A 20257-nucleotide genomic window follows, 5' to 3' on the forward strand; every position below is an offset into this window, starting at 1 on the left:
ATGGTAAAATTTTATTTGAAGATTGTTCTGCGGGATATTATACTATTCAATATCCCAATGGACCAACTTGTTTTTCTTCCAGTCGAAATCCTTCTACAATTGATTTAGTTTTAACGGATTCAAGTCAGCTGTGTGGCCAATTGGTAACTCATGCTGACTTTGACTCTGATCACCTTCCTGTGACATTTGAAATCTCACAAGAAGCCATTTATAATCCAATCAGCTCTACTTTTAATTATCATAGAGCTGAATGGGATTTATATAAAACGTATATCGATAGGAATTTTGATGTTGATATTCCTCTCGATACCAAAAGTGATATTGATAATGCTCTCGTATCTTTGACAAATTTAATTGTCGAAGCCAGAGGCATTGCAATTCCGAAATGTGAAGTTAAATTCAACTCCATTATTATTGACGACTATCTTCAGCTACTGATCCGTCTTAAAAATGTGAGAAGAAGGCAATACCAAAGAACTCGCGATCCCGCGTTGAAAGTTATTTGGCGAGATTTGCAAAATGAAATTCGTTTCGCTATTCTGAGAAATACCAACTTTGAGAATAATGTCTCGAAGTTGGATCCCAGTTCGAAACCCTTTTGGAAATTAACAAAATTCTTAAAAACCTCAAAAGCCAATTCCAGCGCTTAAAGAGGGAAATAAAATTTTATTAACAAATGGCGAAAAGGCTCAACAACTTGCTCAGCAGTTCGAGAGTGCCCATAATTTTAGTCTAGGTCTCACTAGTCCAATTGAGGATCAGGTTACACGGAGCTTCGAAGACATTCTTAATCAAGAGAATGTTTTTGACCCTTCGTTGGGAACCAATTTGGATGAAGTGAGATCTATTACTAGAAAATTTAAAAATATGAAAGCCCCGGGTGCCGATGGTATTTTCTACATACTCATCAAACACTTCCTGAGAGCTCTTTACCCTTCTTGCTTAATTTATCCAACAAATGTTTTCCATTGGCATACTTTCCAGATAAATGGAAAAACGCCAAAGTTGTTCCAATTTTGAAGCCGGACAAAAATCCAGCTGAGGCTTCTAGTTATCGCCCAATCAGTTTGCTTTCTTCAATAAGCAAACTGTTTGAAAAGATTATTTTAAATAGAATGATGGTTCATATTAATGACAATTCTATTTTAGCTGATGAGCAATTTGGTTTTCGCCATGGGCATTCAACCACTCATCAGTTATTAAGAGTTACGAACTTGATTCGGTTCAACAAATCTGAAGGATATTCGACTGGAGTTGCTCTTCTTGATATAGAGAAAGCATTTGACAGTGTTTGGCATGAAGGTTTGATTGTAAAATTGATAAATTTTAATTTTCCTCTGTACATCATTAAACTGATCCAAAATTATTTATCAGATCGCTCGCTGCAGGTAAACTATCAGAATACTAAATCTGATAGATTACCTGTAAGGGCTGGTGTCCCCAAGGCAGCATACTGGGGCCCATATTGTATAACATTTTACTTCTGACTTACCTGATTTACCACCAGGGTGTCAAAAATCTTTGTTTGCAGATGACACGGTCTTCCAGCCAAAGGGCGAAGCCTTCGTGTCATTTGTAGTAGATTGCAAAAAGTTTGGATATTTTCTCCACTTACTTGCAAAATGGAAAATTTCCTGAATGCTTCCAAAACTCAGCTTATAATTTTCCCACATAAGCCGAGAGCTTCTTATTTGAAACCTTCTAGCAGACATATTGTCACTATGAATGGGGTTCCAATTAATTGGTCTAGCGAAGCTAAATATTTAGGACTTGTGCTAGATCAAAATTAACTTTTAAAAATCACATTGAAGGCCTTCAAGCCAAATGTAACAAATATATTAAGTGCCTATATCCACTTATAAACAGAAAATCAAAACTTTGTCTTAAGAACAAACTTTTGATTTACAAACAAATTTTAGACCTGCCGTGTTGTATGCTGTGCCAATATGGACTAGTTGCTGCAATACCAGAAAGAAGGCACTTCAGAGGATTCAAAATAAAATTTTGAAAATGATTCTGAAGTTGCCTCCGTGGTATAGTACCAATGAACTTCATAGAATTTCTAATGTTGAGACATTGCAACAAATGTCCAACAAAATAATTTCCAATTTTAGACAAAAATCGTTGCAATCTTCTATTGCAACGATTAACTCCTTGTACCCTTGGTATAAAATAGGTTAAGTTTAGTTTAAGTTGAAAACATTGTAATTCCTACATGGTTCAATTCAACCAGAGGAAAATTCTAACTGCCAGAGGCAATTGAAATGTATTAATAATAACTAAAACTATAACATAGCAAATAAGGATGATAGTGTTAAGAAAACACGGAACACCTAGTCTAAGAGATGAATGCATGTATTAGATAATTAGCAAATAAAATTAGTTAAAAAAAAAAAAAAAAAAATAAAAAAAAAAAAAAAAAACAGATATCTTCTCAATTTGTCGAGAGAGTGATGAGTAACAATATAGGTCTCCTAGCCTTCTGACTATTTTGTTTTTGGAGCGAACATAGATAAAGCTGATGAAAATAAGGAATCAGCTTTCCAGATTTCACAATAATCGAAGCGCCATCCGATGTGCGATCAACTGCGGCTACGAAATTGTGTTCAATGTCACAACTCGTTAACAGCTGTTCCACGGATTGCTTTATCTTCTCCGCCGGAAACGATCCGTAAAGCCGAAGTTGTCCCAAGTTGTCGCACCTCGCTATTAATGACGTTCTTCATCGCCCAAGTCCAAGACGATTATGTCGGAATAAAAATGTTCAGATAGTGATGACGACGATTGTTTCAACGACATCAATGGTAGTGAAAAATCAGATGACGAACTCAATTCGTTCTCATTTGGTAATATCTGAACTTATATTATATTGATTTTCTTATCCAATTGTTGAATTTAATTCAGATTATATAAAACCGATTTTGGAGAAACTTGCAAACGAATCCGAAACATTGTTCGAATTCCAGAGGAAGGATGAAAACCGGTTTAGGGAACAACTTCAACTCGTTCAGGATGTTCTGAAAACTAGTGAACTGTGAAATCGCTCCATAAGAATAAAAGTACGTACATAATCAAAAATTATCTGGATCTGGTTCAATCGATATTCGACGCTCCCCAGCCTGTTGGGGTGATATCGGAGGCGCTGAAGGGTTGTGACGTAATGTTGTTGACTAGACTTTTGCTATCTGAACTGAATAGCCAGCAAAACCCTTTCACTTCGAAATTGCACGATGCAATTCTAAAACGAGTAGATGAGCGTCGAGACATCAAGAGATGAGATGGCTTCAAAGTAAAGAAAGGTAATTTTCGAATTCTGCTGAGCTTTCGATCGCTTCCCGTCACCAGCTGATTAAGTTTGTTTAAGTTCCGATCCACACATCATTTTCTGAATCTGACGGGAACAAGGCTTCATCTCCATAGAAGAGTTATAAGCTATGGACCAAAAACAGAGAAATGCGTCGTAGCTTGAATAATTTCATCAATAAGGAGCATGCTCTGTTTGAAGTAACTGATGAACTAGTATCGAGTCTGGAGAAGGTTTTCATGGCATTGAAGTCCATTAAAACCACTTCGATTGATATACCCAACCAGCGACTGTTATATATATACACTTCTGTATAGAACTGCGGGACGTTAAAATCGTCATCGGTGACATGAACGCACAGGTAGGAAGGGAGGAAATGTATAGACCGGTCATCGGACCGGATAGTCTGCACACCGTATCGAATGACAACGGCCAACGATGCATAAACTTCGCAGCCTCCCGCGGAATGGTAGTCCGAAGCACCTTCTTTCCCCGCAAAAATATCCACAAGGCCACATGGAGATCACCTAACCAAGAAACGGAAAACCAAATCGACCACGTTCTAATCGACGGTCAATTCTTCTCCGACATCACGAACGTCCGCACTTACCGCAGTGCGAATATTGAATCCGACCACTACCTCGTTGCAGTAATGCCTGCGCTCAAAACTCTCGACGGTGTACAACACGCGTCGAAGTCGGACGCCGCGGCTTAACATTGGGCGGCTACAAGATGGTAGACTAGGTAGACTAGAATACGCGCAGCAGCTGGAAGTGGCACTTCCAACGGAAAAGCAGCTAGGCGCAGCGTCTCTTGAAGATGGCTGGAGAGATATTCGATCCGCCATTGGTAGCACCGCAACCGCTGCACTAGGCACGGTGCCCCCGGATCAGAGAAACGACTGGTATGACGGCGAATGTGAGCAGTTATTGGAAGAGAAGAATGCAGCATGGGCGAGATTGCTGCAACACCGCACGAGGGCGAACGAGGCACGATATAAACAGACGCGGAACAGACAAAACTCGATTTTCCGGAGGAAAAAGCGCCAGCAGGAAGATCGAGACCGTGAAGAAACGGAGCATCTGTACCGCGCTAATAACACACGAAAGTTCTATGAGAAGTTAAACCGTTCACGTAAAGGCCACGTGCCACAGCCTGATATGTGTAAGGACACAAACGGGAACCTTCTTACGAACGAGCGTGAGGTGATCCGAAGGTGGCGGCAGCACTACGAAGAACACCTGAATGGCGATGTGGCAGACGAAGATGGCGGTATGGTGATGGACCTGGGAGAACGTGCGCAGGACATAATTCTACCGGCTCTGGATCTCCAGGAAATCCAGGAGGAGATTGGCCGGCTGAAGAACAACAAAGCCCCTGGGGTGGACCAACTACCAGGAGAGCTATTTAAACACGGTGGTGAGGCACTGGCTAGAGCGCTGCACTGGGTCATTACCAAGATTTGGGAGGAGGAAGTTTTGCCGCAGGAGTGGATGGAAGGTGTCGTGTGTCCCATCTACAAAAAGGGCGATAAGCTGGATTGTAGCAACTACCGCGCAATCACATTGCTGAACGCCTCCTACAAGGTACTCTCCCAAATTTTATGCCGTCGACTAGCACCAACTGCAAGGGAGTTCGTGGGGCAGTACCAGGCGGGTTTTATGGGCGAACGCTCCACCACGGACCAGGTGTTCGCCATTCGCCAAGTACTGCAGAAATGCCGCGAATACAACGTGCCCACACATCATCTATTCATCGACTTCAAAGCCGCATATGATACAATCGATCGGGACCAGCTATGGCAGCTAATGCACGAACACGGTTTTCCGGATAAACTGATACGGTTGATCAAAGCGACGATGGATCGGGTGATGTGCGTAGTTCGAGTTTCAGGGGCATTCTCGAGTCCCTTCGAAACCCGCAGAGGGTTACGGCAAGGTGATGGTCTTTCGTGTTTGTATTCAACATCGCTTTGGAAGGGGTAATACGAAGAGCAGGGATTGACACGAGTGGTACGATTTTCAATAAGTCCGTCCAGCTATTTGGTTTCGCCGACGACATAGATATTATGGCACGTAACTTTGAGAAGATGGAGGAAGCCTACATCAGACTGAAGAGGGAAGCTAAGCGGATCGGACTAGTCATCAACACGTCGAAGACGAAGTACATGATAGGAAGAGGTTCAATAGAAGACAATGTGAGCCACCCACCGCGAGTTTGCATCGGTGGTGACGAAATCGAGGTGGTAGAAGAATTTGTGTACTTGGGCTCACTGGTGACTGCCGATGACACCAGCAGAGAAATTCGGAGACGCATAGTGGCTGGAAATCGTACGTACTTTGGACTCCGCAAGACGCTCCGATCGAATAGAGTTCGCCGCCGTACCAAACTGACAATCTACAAAACGCTAATTAGACCGGTAGTCCTCTACGGACACGAGACCTGGACGATGCTCGTGGAGGACCAACGCGCACTTGGAGTTCTCGAAAGGAAAGTGCTGCGTACCATCTATGGTGGGGTGCAGATGGCGGACGGTACGTGGAGGAGGCGAATGAACCACGAATTGCATCAGCTGTTGGGAGAACCAGCCATCGTTCACACCGCGAAAATCGGACGACTGCGATGGGCCGGGCACGTAGCCAGAATGTCGGACAGTAACCCGGTGAAAATGGTTCTCGACAACGATCCGACGGGCACAAGAAGGCGAGGTGCGCAGCGGGCAAGGTGGATCGATCAGGTGGAAGATGACTTGCGGACCCTCCGTAGACTGCGTGGTTAGCGACGTGTAGCCATGGACCGAGCCGAATGGAGAAGACTCTTATATACCGCACAGGCCACTTCGGCCTTAGTCTGATTAAATAATAATTCTGTATAGAACTTACCAAAACCTGTATAAGAACTGGGCATATGCAACATTGTTAGATTCTTATACAATATAAGATTACAAACAAAAATTGTAAGAAAAGCTTGCGAAATTGTAAGGTTCATATAATATTTATAAAAGAATCTAGCGTTTTCGCATATGCCCAGTTCTCATACAGGTTTTGGTAGGATCTTATACAGAATTGTTTGAAAATCTACCAATCACCGGTTGAGCGAGCGGGTGTTCTCTGATTTTAATTCTGAAATAACTAATAAGAATTATTTATTGTCGGATTCAAGCATCAACGCCTTAACATTTATTAAACCGTAGTACAAGCAGCCCGGTGGCATCCCTATCTCACACAGTAGGTTTGTTTTACAGCCAACATTGCGCGACCGTATCCCACCGACAGTTTTGTATCCTAAAGAGAATCATATGTGATGTTAGTAAACACAGGGCTGACAATCGTCATCGTCATAGCACGAAATGCCACAGTAGCGACGAGTTGCATTGTCTTCATTGCTACTCTACACATCGTCAATGACGCGCACGACGTTAGCTTTCGTCGTGTAACCAAATCGTCCTGACGACATCGAAGAACGAAGACTTCATTCCGTTATTCTTCAAGCGGCAGCTGCCATGCGAAGATTTTTACTAATTCTTTGTAATAATGAATTTGAAGCAACGTATGAAAGCGTTATGAATGTTATCGATACATTTATGTTACCAAATTTCCTATTATTTGTTTATTTGAGGCGCTATTATGTTTTTAACCAGTCCGTCTATAATGACGTGCAATCAATTGTGTGAAGAAGTGACGACGAAAATCGTCATAACTTTTGGCTGCGCGACTATCGTCATGGTACGCATGCGGCGCGAAGAAAAGAAATAGGTGTTGCGTCGTGCAATGTTATGACGAAGACTAATTTTTTTTCGCTTTCTTCATACGACGAGAATGACTATTGTCAGCCCTGAGTAAACAAAACACATATTATCATGAATTTTACACTGAGATGTTGCAAATATGCAAAAACAAAAAAAAAACATGGCTGCAAAAACATGGCGTCGTGCCACCCACCGGATTGCAAGCGAGTAGACAAGGGGCGAATCCTTAGTAAATTGACCTGATACATATTTTACCATTCTTAAAAATGTAATGAATATATGAAATTGAAATTTGCAAGTATTTTCATTTTTATCCCGGGATAACGAAAAATTTAATCCCGGATCCCGGGATTTTTTATAGTCCGGGAAACAAGACCCTCTACTAGATAGGTATATATAGAGAAATTGTAATCAACTTTATCGATATTAATAGGAAATTGACATTAATAGGATTCACTGAGTAGAAGTTTTTTCAAAACTAGGATCGCTTCGCTTCTCTTATTTTGGCGCTTCTCTTATTTTGTTATGTCTCAAATTAAAGAGCCATAATATAAAATACCACACTTGACAACTATGATATACAAACAATCTAATAATGGCTTCATTCTCGATAAATTTTATTAACAGATAGGGAATAGGCGTGATGAAGCTTTATTTTACCACCGAAAAGTGAATCCTATAGCTGACCACGACTTAGATAATGATAGTTATTTTACTTGTAAGGATTTAAGACGATTAGATACGGTAGGGCAAATTTCATTATCTTCGCTCAACTTTAAAGCGATGCTCTTTCAAACTTTTAAACTAGGTTTAAACGCAACATAATCTACAATGAGTATCGACTTAAACTGAATTACGTAGAAAACAAAAAAACTAAGAAATACAATGTGATATGGTCGGTGTACCAATTGTCGCCATACATATGAACAACTATTTAAAAAAAAAATAAGTAAAAGGCATGTGGGTGGACTTTATATATCAAGCGAAAGGTTTTACATCCTGCTCCTTAGAACAGCTGTGAAAACCACAATAAAATTTGTTATTATTCTCAAAATTGATTAATCCATAATAGGAACGCATGCACCAGTTGTGGCACTATTCTTAATTTTGGTTCCTTATTTGGCAAATCCCATTGTTTTCTTGTGGGACTGGCCAAATTGGGATCACTAGTGCCACAACTGGTGCAAAGGACGTTAAAAATTAAGCAAAATCAATTTTTACAATTATGTTTTGCTTGTTTTGGAGTAAATCAAAGGTGTTATCGTGTCATATGAATATGCTTTATCGATATGAACTTGGTTTGCGGTGATTTGATTGGTCATTTGGCATATAAAGCACTAGTGCGACAACTGGTGCTATAGCCACAACTGGTACACCTAGCCTAGGTGAATTAAACAAGATAAAACAAATGACATCTTACGAAATACTTGACAAAATTAGAAGTAAACTTACTGTTTGACTATTAAAACTTGTAATACCAGACATCACTGCAATTGGTAGAAGACATAAAGATAGGCACACCGCATCAAAATGTGTGAGAAAATGTATGTATGTTTTTGTGAGTGTGTGTGTATTTATCATCATCTGAAGAGTGTGTTTAATCTGTGAATCACACTATGAAGAACTGAATGTTTAATACGCTCATCAAGCTAGTTATCATTAATTCATTGTGTTTTCAAATATTTGGATCTGCTTCATTTAGCTGCTTGATTTAGGAAATGAGTGGAAAATTATGCTGAAGTGTTTTGGGTGATGACTGAGAAGTGCAAAATATAAATAATGTAAAAATTGATGAAGCGATGTTAGATGGTGTTGGCAGTCATGGGTCTACATTAAGTGAATAAACTCATCATTAAACACACGACTGCAATATATGTTCAACAAAATAGTAAACAGGGACTTATATACTTATTAAGGAGTGATGTGAATTTGGAAAGGTTGTACGGGATTTTGAACAAGGATGGTTCCGAAGATTTAGTAATTTGATTTTGACCGTTTGGTGATTTTTCGGTGACCCGTTTCTGGGGATGGTTTTCCTGCCTAAGAGAGTTATGATAGTGGAGGAGTTGTGAAAGTGAAGAAAGAACGATAGGTGATAGTGACCGCAATATTTTTGGTGATCACGATGACTATGCCAAGATTTACGTAATGATAGTAGGTGAATAGGATGAGGTGATTAGTAGTGTCAGAAAAACTTTTTTTTTTTAAAGGTAAAAGAGAAGAAAAGAGTGATGTTAATGTTAGTGATGGTAGTTTCACAATACTAAGTGCTTATAATGATGGGGGTGGGCTGTTAAACAAATCCTTGTTTTCATCAACACGGCCCACAACAGTGACCACATGAGCAACATCGCTTAGGAACGTCTGTGTGGTGATGAAAAACGGGAGGCTCATAGAAGCCAATATCACAGCAAAAAATATATTAATATGCTGCGACGTATTTTCGTAAAACGTACATGAAAATCCGACGTAATAACGTATTTTACGTAATATTGTGCAATATTGCCGCTTTATTAAATTCCTCGTCGCAACATTCAATTTAGAAAGTTTATTTCTCAGTTACGTCGATCCAACGTTAAATTACCTGCCAAATAGGTGAAAATCGCGAAATCAGCGTAATATTACCGCTACCATCAGTGATATCGCTTCATAATGCATGCTGTAAATGTCAACAAAGCCGGCAGTCAATCAGTCCAGTTTTCACTTCATTCTGTTCGCATCGGAATACAATTATAATTCAAATAATATTAGTTTAATTGCTTTTTAAATACTAAATTAAGTTATTATGAAGTGATTAAAATGTGACAACAGTGTTTCCGAGACCTGGAATTGTGAGAAAATCTGTTAATGGGTAAGTTTTGTATGATTTGTTTGTACCCAGCCGGTGCAATTTATCCTATCATTTTTTAGAGAGGCAAATGTCGAAAGAATGCTATGGAGCTGCATCATTCGTTTATACCCACAAGGAGCCGGCATTGGAAAATGGATTTGTGCAGGTAAGTTACTGAAAGATGATTTTTCCTATCGCCTGACGACTAATTGTGAGATTTTTTACATCAGATTCAAAATCGTCCTCGGATAATCGACCCAGTAACCGGTCTCTCTGCAACCAGACGTCAGTCTTTCCTGCAGAGCCAAGCTATCGAGATCGTGCACCCTTATAACCTTACCTCAACAAAAAACTATTTTGAACGGATCAAAAGCAGGAAAAATGAAACCGCACAGGTAAGTTATAATTCTTCATCAACTAAAATATAAACCTTGATCAGTACTGAACAGTTGATGAATCATTTATTAATTATTTGTTGCAGGTACGACACAAATTGCCGGGTTCATGGTCCCCCCTACTATCCCGTACAAGAGCAATCAGTGGACTGAGACAAACGGAAGTAGTTGCGAAGCAATGCAAACATCCGGTGACTTGCGGGAAGACGAACAATGCAGTCACGACCGGACCATCAAAGATTAAAATGACGTATGTAACAGGATATATCGGAATCATGAAATCTTAAAATCTTGAATTCATAAAATCTTATAATCTTAAAACCTTAAAATCTTAAAATCTTAAAATCTTAAATTCTTAAAATCTTAAAATCTTAAAATCTTAAAATCTTAAAATCTTAAAATCTTAAAATCTTAAAATCTTAAAATCTTAAAATCTTAAAATCTTAAAATCTTAAAATCTTAAAATCTTAAAATCTTAAAATCTTAAAATCTTAAAATCTTAAAATCTTAAAATCTTAAAATCTTAAAATCTTAAAATCTTAAAATCTTAAAATCTTAAAATCTTAAAATCTTAAAATCTTAAAATCTTAAAATCTTAAAATCTTAAAATCTTAAAATCTTAAAATCTTAAAATCTTAAAATCCTAAAATCTTAAAATCTTAAAATCTTAAAATCTTAAAATCTTAAAATCTTAAAATCTTAAAATCTTAAAATCTTAAAATCTTAAAATCTTAAAATCTTAAAATCTTAAAATCTTAAAATCTTAAAATCTTAAAATCTTAAAATCTTAAAATCTTAAAATCTTAAAATCTTAAAATCTTAAAATCTTAAAATCTTAAAATCTTAAAATCTTAAAATCTTAAAATCTTAAAATCTTAAAATCTTAAAATCTTAAAATCTTAAATCTTAAAATCTTAAAATCTTAAAATCTTAAAATCTTAAAATCTTAAAATCTTAAAATCTTAAAATCTTACTTGAAAATCTTAAAATCTTAAAATCTTAAAATTTTAAAATCTTAAAATCTTAAAATCTTAAAATCTTAAAATCTTAAAATCTTAAAATCTTAAAATCTTAAAATCTTAAAATCTTAAAATCTTAAAATCTTAAAATCTTAAAATCTTAAAATCTTAAAATCTTAAAATCTTAAAATCTTAAAATCTTAAAATCTTAAAATCTTAAAATCTTAAAATCTTAAAATCTTAAAATCTTAAAATCTTAAAATCTTAAAATCTTAAAATCTTAAAATCTTAAAATCTTAAAATCTTAAAATCTTAAAATCCTTAAATCCTTAAATCTTAAAATCTTAAAATCTTAACATCTTAAAATCTTAAAATCTTAAAATCTTAAAATCTTAAAATCTTAAAATCTTAAAATCTTAAAATCTTAAAATCTTAAAATCTTAAAATCTTAAAATCTTAAAATCTTAAAATCTTAAAATCTTAAAATCTTAAAATCTTAAAATCTTAAAATCTTAAAATCTTAAAATCTTAAAATCTTAAAATCTTAAAATCTTAAAATCTTAAAATCTTAAAATCTTAAAATCTTAAAATCTTAAAATCTTAAAATCTTAAAATCTTAAAATCTTAAAATCTTAAAATCTTAAAATCTTAAAATCTTAAAATCTTAAAATCTTAAAATCTTAAAAATCTTAAAATCTTAAAATCTTAAAATCTTAAAATCTTAAAATCTTAAAATCTTAAAATCTTAAAATCTTAAAATCTTAAAATCTTAAAATCTTAAAATCTTAAAATCTTAAAATCTTAAAATCTTAAAATCTTAAAATCTTAAAATCTTAAAATCTTAAAATCTTAAAATCTTAAAATCTTAAAATCTTAAAATCTTAAAATCTAAAATTTTAAAATCTCAAAATCTTAAAATCTTAAAATCCTAAAATCTTAAAATCTTAAAATCTTAAACCCTAAAATCCTAAAATCTTAAAATCTTAAAATCTTAAAATCTTAAAATCTTAAAATCTTAAAATCTTAAAATCTTAAAATCTTAAAATCTTAAAATCTTAAAATCTTAAAATCTTAAAATCTTAAAATCTTAAAATCTTAAAATCTTAAAATCTTTAAATTATAAAATCTTGAAATCTTAAAATCTTAAAATCTTAAAATCTAAATCTTAAAATCTTAAAATCTTAAAATCTTAAAATCTTAAAATTATAAAATCTTGAAATCTTAAAATCTTAAAATCTTAAAATCTAAATCTTAAAATCTAAATCTTAAAATCTTAAAATCTTAAAACCTTAATATCTTAAAATCTTAAAATCTTAATAAATTTTAAAATCTTGACCTTCTGGAGAACTGCAGCTATTTGATTTCTTGAAGAACTTCTAGAAAAATTTACGAAGGAACACCTATGGAGAAATTTCCGGAGGAGTTGCTAAAAGATTTTGTGGAGAAATTCATGGGGAGTTATTGAAGGATTTTCTGAAGAAATTTCAGGTGGAATTTTCGGAGGAACTCTTGGATGACTTTCCGAAAAAAACTCTTTGATAGATTTTCGGAAGAATTCCTGGTGAAATGTCCGAAGGAATATCTGGAGAACTTCCGGGGGAAAACCTGGTGGAATTTCTGCTGAAACTCCTACAGGAACTTTCGGAAGAACTCATGAAGGTATTTCTGGTAATTCCTAGAGGAACTCTTTACGAACCTTCCCGACGAACTTATGGAGGAATTTGTGTACGATTTTTCTGGAGGATCTTTTGATGTATTCCAGAAATAAATTGTTCAGGAATTTTCGAAGGAACGCCTGGAGAAATTTTCGGATTAACATTTGGAAGAATTTTTGAATTTTTGAAGGATCTCCTGGTGAAATTTCTGGAGTAACTCCCGGAAGAATTTCCGGATAAAATATTAGAGGAATACCTGTGGGACTTTTCTGGACTTTTCGGAGGTACTCCTGGAGGTATCTATGGAAGAATTTTCGAAGGTATACTTGGAGGAGCTACTGGAGCTATTTCCGGAGGAATTCTTTTAGGAATTTCTGAAGAATTTCCTGCAAGATTTTCAAGAAGAAATCCTGGAATAATTCTTGAAGGACCTTCTGGAGGTATTTCTGACGGAATTTCCGAAAAAAACTCGTGAGAGTTTCTGAGGGAGCTTCTGCAAGTATTTCTGGAGGAATATTCGATAGGGCTCTTGGAGGCACTTCTGGAGAAATTCCTGAATGAATTTCCGGGGGAGTTCCTGTCGAATTCTCTGCAGAAACTCGTGGATAATTCTTGGAGGAATTTCCGAAGGAGCTCTTGAAGGAATTACCGTAGAAATATTTTCGGAGGAATTTCTGAAGGAACACTTGGAGAAATTGTGAAAGAACTCCTTAAGGAAATTCCAAAGGAGTTTTTAGAGAAATTTCCGTAGGAACTTCTTAAGAACTTTTCAAAGGATCTCTTCGAGGAATTTCGGGATGAAGTTTAGGAGAAATTGTCGAAAAAACTCATAAAGGAATTTTCTATGGAACTTCTGGAGGAAATTCCGTAAGAACTCCTGGAGGAGTTAATCAGATAATTTCCTAAAAATCTTCTGGAGGAAAAATTCCTGGAAGGATTCGTGTAACTACTCGCCGAAGTATTTCGTAAGAAGGCTCAGAAGTAACTTCCGGTGGAACTCTTGGAAGATTTTCAGGAGGAACTCCAATAATAATTCTTGAGGGACCTTCTGGAAGAACTTCTGGAGGATCTCTTGAAGAGTTTCCGGAAGAACTTCTGCAGGTATTTATGGAGGATTATCCAAAAGAGCTCCTGGAGGAGTTTCTGGAGAAATTCCTGATGGAATTTCCGGGGAGTTCCTGTCTAATTTTTTGGCGAAACTCGTGGATAATTCTTGGAGAAATTTCCGAAGAAACTATTGAAGGAATTTCCGTATAAGCTACTGAAAGAATTTTCGAAGTAATTTTTAGAGGAATTTCTGAAGGAACTCATGGTTGGAAAAATGGTGGAAGGAAGAGGAAGAATGGTGGAAAAACTTCTTAAGCAAATTCCGAAGGAGTTTTTAGACAAATTTCTTTAGGAACTTCTGAAAAGCTTTTCTGAGGAATTCTTGGAGGAATTTCGGGATGAAGTCTAGGGGGAATGGTCGAATAAACTCCTGGAGGAATTGTCTAAGGAACTCCTGGAGAAACTAATGGAAGAATTCTTGGAAGAATTTACTAAAAAAACGGCTGGAGGAATTTCCGAGGAAACTTCATGAGGAATTCCTAAAAGTACCTGCCGAGCTATTTCGGAAGAAGGTTCTGAAGTCACTTCCGAAGGAACTCGTTGAGGAATTTCCGAAGAAACTCATAGAAGATTTTCAGGAGGAACTCCCGGAATAACTCTCGAAGTACCTTCAGGATGAACTAGATGAATTTCCGGAATATTCTCTTGAAGAGTTTCCGGAAGAACTTCTGCGTGTATTTTTCTCCGTAAGAGCTCCTAGAGGAATTTGTGGAGGAATTCCTGACGGAATTTTCGGGGCAGTTCCTACACAATTTTCCGGCGAAACTCACACATAATTCTTGGAGGAATTCTTGAAGGAATTTTCGTAGAAGCTACTGAAGCAATTTTCGGAGTAGGCTACTGGAACTATTTCCGAAGGAACCCCTTCAGAAGAAGCTCCTGAAAGGTTTTCAAGAGGAACTCCTAGAATAACTCTTAAAAGACCTCCTGGGGGAGCTCCTGGCGGAATTTCCGGAAGAAATATTGAAGAGTTTTCGGAGAAACTTTTGCAGGTATTTCTGGAGGAATATCCAAAAGAGCTGCTGGAAGAATTTCTGGAAAAAATCCTGAAGAATCGGGGGAGTTCCTGCCGAAATTTTGCGGAGAAACTCGTGGATTATTCTTGGATGAATTTTCAAAGGAACTCCTGAAGGAATTTCCGTATATAAGAGGAATTGTCAAATGAACTCCTGGAGGAATTTTCGAAGGAACTTCTGGAGGAATGTCCAAAGAATCATCAGGAGTTCCTGGAGGTAGTTGTCGAGGTATATCGGAAAAAGTTTCTGAAGCAACTTCTGGAGAAACTCGTTTCCGAAGAAACTCCTGGAAGATTTTTAGGAGGAACTCTTGGAATAATTCTTTTAAGGACCTTCTGGAGGAACTCCTGGCGGAATTTCCGGAAAAAATATCTAAGAGCTTCCGGAAGAACTTCTGCAGGTGTTTCTAGAGGAATACCAGAAAGAACTGCTGGAGGAATTTCTGGAGAAATTCCAGAATGAATTTCCGGGGGAGTTCCTGCCGAAATTTTCGTAAAAACTCGTGGATGATTCTTCGAGAAATTTCCGAAGGAACTCTTGAAGAATTTCCGTAGAAGCTACTAAAGGAATTTTCGAAGTAATTCTTAGAGGTATTTTTGGAAGAAATTCTGAAGGACCTCTTGGAGGAATTGTGAAAGAACACCTTAAGGAAATTCCAAAGGAGTTTTTAGAGAAATCTCCGTAGGAACTTCTGAAGAACTTTTCGGAGAATTTTTTGGAGGAATTTCGGGATGAAGTCTAGGGGTAATTGTCGAATGAGCTCCTGGAAGAATTTTCTTAGGAACTCCTGGAGGAAATAATGGAAGAATGCTTGGAAGAATTTCCCAAGAAACTTCTGGAGGAATCCCTGGAAGTACTTGCCGAGGTATTTCGGAAGAATGTTCTGAAGTCACTTCCTGAGGAATTTCCGAAGAAACTCTTGGAAAATTTTCAGAAGGATATCCGGGAGAAACTCTTGAAGGACTTTCTGGAAGATCTCCTGGCGGAATTTCCGGAAGAAAGAATGAAGAACTTCTGCATGTATTTTTGGAGGAATATCCGAAAGAACTGCTGGAGGAATTTCTAAAGAAATTCCTGAAGGAATTTCCGGGCGAGTTCCTGCTGAAATTTCCAGAGAAACTCGTGGATAATTCTTGGATGAATTTCTGAAGGAACTCCTGGACGAATTGTGGAAGAACTCCTTAACGAAATTCAGAAGGAGTTTTTGAGAGAAATTTCCGTGGGTGCTTCTGAAGAACTTCTCCTGGATCCTGGAGGATCTCCTGGATGAATTTCAGGAGGAAGTCCAGGAGGAATTGTCAAATGAACTTCTGGAGGAATTTTCAAAAGAACATCTGGAGGAATTTCTGGAGGTACTTGATGAGGTATATCGGAAAAAGTTTCTGAAGCAACTTCCGGAGAAACTCCTGGAAGATTTTCAGGAGGAACTCCTGTAATAATTCTTAGAGGACCTTCTGGAGGAACTCCTGGAGGAATTTCCGAAAAAAAAACTTGAAGAGAACTTCTGAAGGAATTCCCGTAGGTACGGATACGGATGAATTTTAGAAGTAGTTTCTGAAGAAACTTCCGGAAGAACTCTTTGAGGAATTTCCAAAATCTTTGTGGACTTTCCATTGGAAGTTTTTGAGAAATTTTCAAATGGAACCCCGGATTAATGAGTTAGTACGAATATCGGGAGGTATTTTCGAAGAAACTCCAACCAGATTCTTCGAAGTAACTCTTGTATAAATGAATTTCTGGATGAACTCCTGGAGGAATTAAAGAAACTCCTTGAGGAATTCCTGAAGCAATTAGCGGAGGAATTTCCGAGGCAGTTTTTGGAGCACTTGCGGAGTAACTCATGGAAAAACTTCGGAAGGAATGTTTGGAAGATTTCTGATCTATCATGCCATGGCGACAATATTTTTATCCGCACAAAGGTCCACTAAAAATCCAAAAATGTTAAAATCCTAAACCAAAACGTAAAACCTGTAAAACTGAAAATCTTATAATAAAAACCTTAGAAAACAAAACATTGCCATATTTTCCCACTGTTTACAAAAACTCGTTGTGTCAATGTCAAAATGCTGCAAATTATAACGAAAATCAATAATTTGTTATCACATTGTATATTTACGTGCAAAATTATGAGAAATAAAATTTAACATTTTTTAGAATTGTATTTTGGAAGCATGAAAGAAAATTCCCGAACACCCCTAACCCAGCTGCCGAAATGCAAGGTTTCTGCTAGCTGGTTATTACGTCGTTTTTGTCATTACGTCGAACATATTACGCTGTACACAGTTTTATTTTGGCCACAAAATGCCAATTACGTCACTTATTGTTACACAAAACAGATGTAATAATACATGCGATTTACGACGGCGATGATGTGCATCTAATCTGATGTGATATTACAAATTTTTTTTTGCTGTGTGGGCGGGGTACAGTGTAGATTAATAGCAAGGGACAGCTGCCATTGTAACCACCACAAAAAAAAAGATCGAAACGTGGAAAAAGAAAACGTATATATTTTTAATTAAAAAAATAGACTGAAACGCCAAATAAATCGCTGAAAAGAAACATTTCGAAAATTTGGAAGTATTTCTCATCGGAAACTTTCCGGAATTCAGAAGTTCCCAGGGGAGCTTCTAGAAGGATTTCAAGGAGAATTCTTGAGCTTGAAATGTTTCGAGTTGTTTTGAACTTTCATATATTATGAACCTGGATACCCTAATATTTTTTTTGGGAATCTTTTGAGTTTCTACCACCTATTTCTGAATATGATTGGATCGTAAAGTGCACCATTTAGGGCCCCCCTCTGGCTACGCCCTTGTGCATAAACGATGCAGTCTCTCGCTAAATATATAGTCCAAAGCACCTTCTGCTCCCGCAAGAATATCATCAAGAATATCATTAAACTTTCACCTTTTGCGGGTCAAAACCAATTGATGTAGCTCCAGTAGATTTTGTCTCGCTGAAACTGAATCATGAGGCTAACACGATGATACTTTTGTGTCCCGGGGAAGTCGAGACAATTTCCAATCCGAAAATTGTCTAGACCGGCACCAGGAATAGTACCCAGCCACCCTCAGCATGGTCTTGCTATGTAGCCGGGCGTCGTAAAGCAGGCTAAGGAGGCCCCGGACGAATATTGAATCTATTACGGCTCGGAGCGCAGGTAACGCTTGTTGCGCGTTTACAAGATATGTTGTTAACATTTCTCATCCTGAAATATCGCTCACAACTTTGTTGTATGTATGATAATATGATTTAAAAAATGAGGTATAGGTAAATTGTTATCTGTGACTGTAATATATTTATTATTCAATATGCTAGACAGCTCTTTGGCTATTAATGCTGAAATCCTTTTTTTGGCAATCTGAACAGCACTGCCAAACAGTCGAGTGGGAGACTTCAATGCCAGAGTTCGAATCAAACTTTATTGCTAATACATTATCGACACTCAATTCAAATGTTTTTGACGTAGAAAACGTCCTTCGGGAAAACATAGGGAGGTCATTCTGCAGAATCACATTTGAGACCATCACGAAAAGTGGTCAGGAAGTATGGGCTAATAACTCAGCCATCTTCCAACCGATTTTTTTTTAAATACTAACAACTACATATCAATTCAACGCTTCCTATTTCTCGAGGTTTGTTCCCACTATGTTATATAATATTCAAGAAATATTGAAATATCCACTTATCAATGTTTTCTCAATTATTATAAAGTAGGTATATTATCTTAATTACAATTAAATAAGGTTTAAATTTCAAAAACTAAGCCGAGGGTAAACTGGGCAATATTGCTGCCCGAGGAATTGAGCCCTTGATTATAATCAGTGCCAGTTTTCAATCATGATATCACCTTACATGAGCATTAGAAACCAATTGGAAAATAGAGACATGCCAAATGAACTCTCGAAGCTGCAGTTTTGAACCCGTTATTGCATCCTACTCCATATAAGCTAAAACCAGTTCATGTCAATCCGGCGACACTTACTTGTACGTAGCACCACACGGCGAGAAGGGAAACAAACTGGGCAACGGGTCGATATCCAGTGGTGGCAGTCCTGGGAATGTGCTCATATCTTCGCTCCAGTAGTTTCCTAGGTTGGTTTGTGAGCTGCAAAAATCGAGAACGAAAGAAAAAATATCATAAAAGAGAATGATACTGAAAACCAGAGGAACGGGATGAGAAAATGTGAATTTGCAAAATGGTTCCCATCCGGGGAGGCAGCATCCACAGCACCATTTATCCAGAGTAAATGGTCACTGTTGCAAAGCTACCGCTGCTGCTGCGCTGTGTAATCGATACCCGGGTTTGGGGTTTTGGAACACAATTCGCTTTCTGGCGTAACCTCAACTTGGACGAGTCAGCGAATCTGTGTTTGATAAGATGCAGTCCGACGCATGGTCTAAGGCGCGTAATTATGTATGTTGCGCCTGACCATGAGCTGATCTCGCATGGGAAATTGTGGTTCTCACGGTTTTAGCTTTACTTTAGCTCGCAGACGAAATAATAGAGTGCACTCGATGTGGAAGGAAAATGTGCGGTTTTCTTACGTATCAAACATTTCTTCAAATGATCGATCTATAATTTCCATATTGTAAAAACATTGATTTTTGTCAAAAAATTGACAATTTGGTGGTAATATTCTTGATTAAATTTGGTTTACCCATAGCAAAAACTCAACACGTTTTCAACCAAAATGCGCAATAAGAAAAATTCTACGGAGCCCCGCAATGGTGATGATGCGGCAACCATTTTGCATTATTTTGGTGAATGGCAATTATGCATTCTTGTTTTGTTTTACTTTCAATGCCCAACTTACCTCAGCGCACCGTTGTGGTCGAGACAGTTTCCGCAGTCGACGAAATCCGACCCGTGCAGGCCCGGCAAGGGAAGGGATGTGCTCTCCTGACAGCTAGAACAGCCGCTTCCACCGCAAGACGAGGGGCATTCCTGGTGGAGAAAAATCGGTGAAACACGTTTTAAATATTATTTTTTATGGAACAAAAGGTTTTAGAAATAAAACCCAATTTGATATCACTAGGTTTTAAATGGGTTCTAATATAATATACATTTATTTTATAAAATTATCAGATTCTTCTTTCTAATGTTTAGCCATATTTTAGTGCTTCTTCAGGAATCTACAGGGGTTGGACAGAATGATCGGGTCGGGACAGACAAAATTTTGTCAAAATTCAAATAATCATGACTCTGTGAAATATCAACCTTTTTTCATGATTCTACCACT

The 20257-nt window shown here is 37.2% G+C and overlaps 1 protein-coding gene across 5 annotated transcripts in view; it reads right to left on the bottom strand.

Annotated features, from left to right (window-relative positions):
* Positions 1-20257, bottom strand: part of LOC134223620 (protein glass) — an 82572-nt gene that overhangs the window by 20574 nt on the left and 41741 nt on the right. For all 5 annotated transcript variants that reach the window (XM_062702817.1, XM_062702823.1, XM_062702813.1 and 2 more), the window contains 2 exons: positions 19832-19962; positions 19000-19122 (listed from right to left, as the gene is read on the bottom strand). In XM_062702817.1, coding sequence (XP_062558801.1) covers positions 19000-19122; positions 19832-19962 — 254 coding nt within the window. The remainder of the gene's footprint in view (positions 1-18999; positions 19123-19831; positions 19963-20257) is intronic.

This window comes from Armigeres subalbatus, chromosome 1 (assembly GCF_024139115.2).
Source record: "Armigeres subalbatus isolate Guangzhou_Male chromosome 1, GZ_Asu_2, whole genome shotgun sequence".
Classification (NCBI taxonomy): Eukaryota; Metazoa; Arthropoda; class Insecta; order Diptera; family Culicidae; genus Armigeres; species Armigeres subalbatus.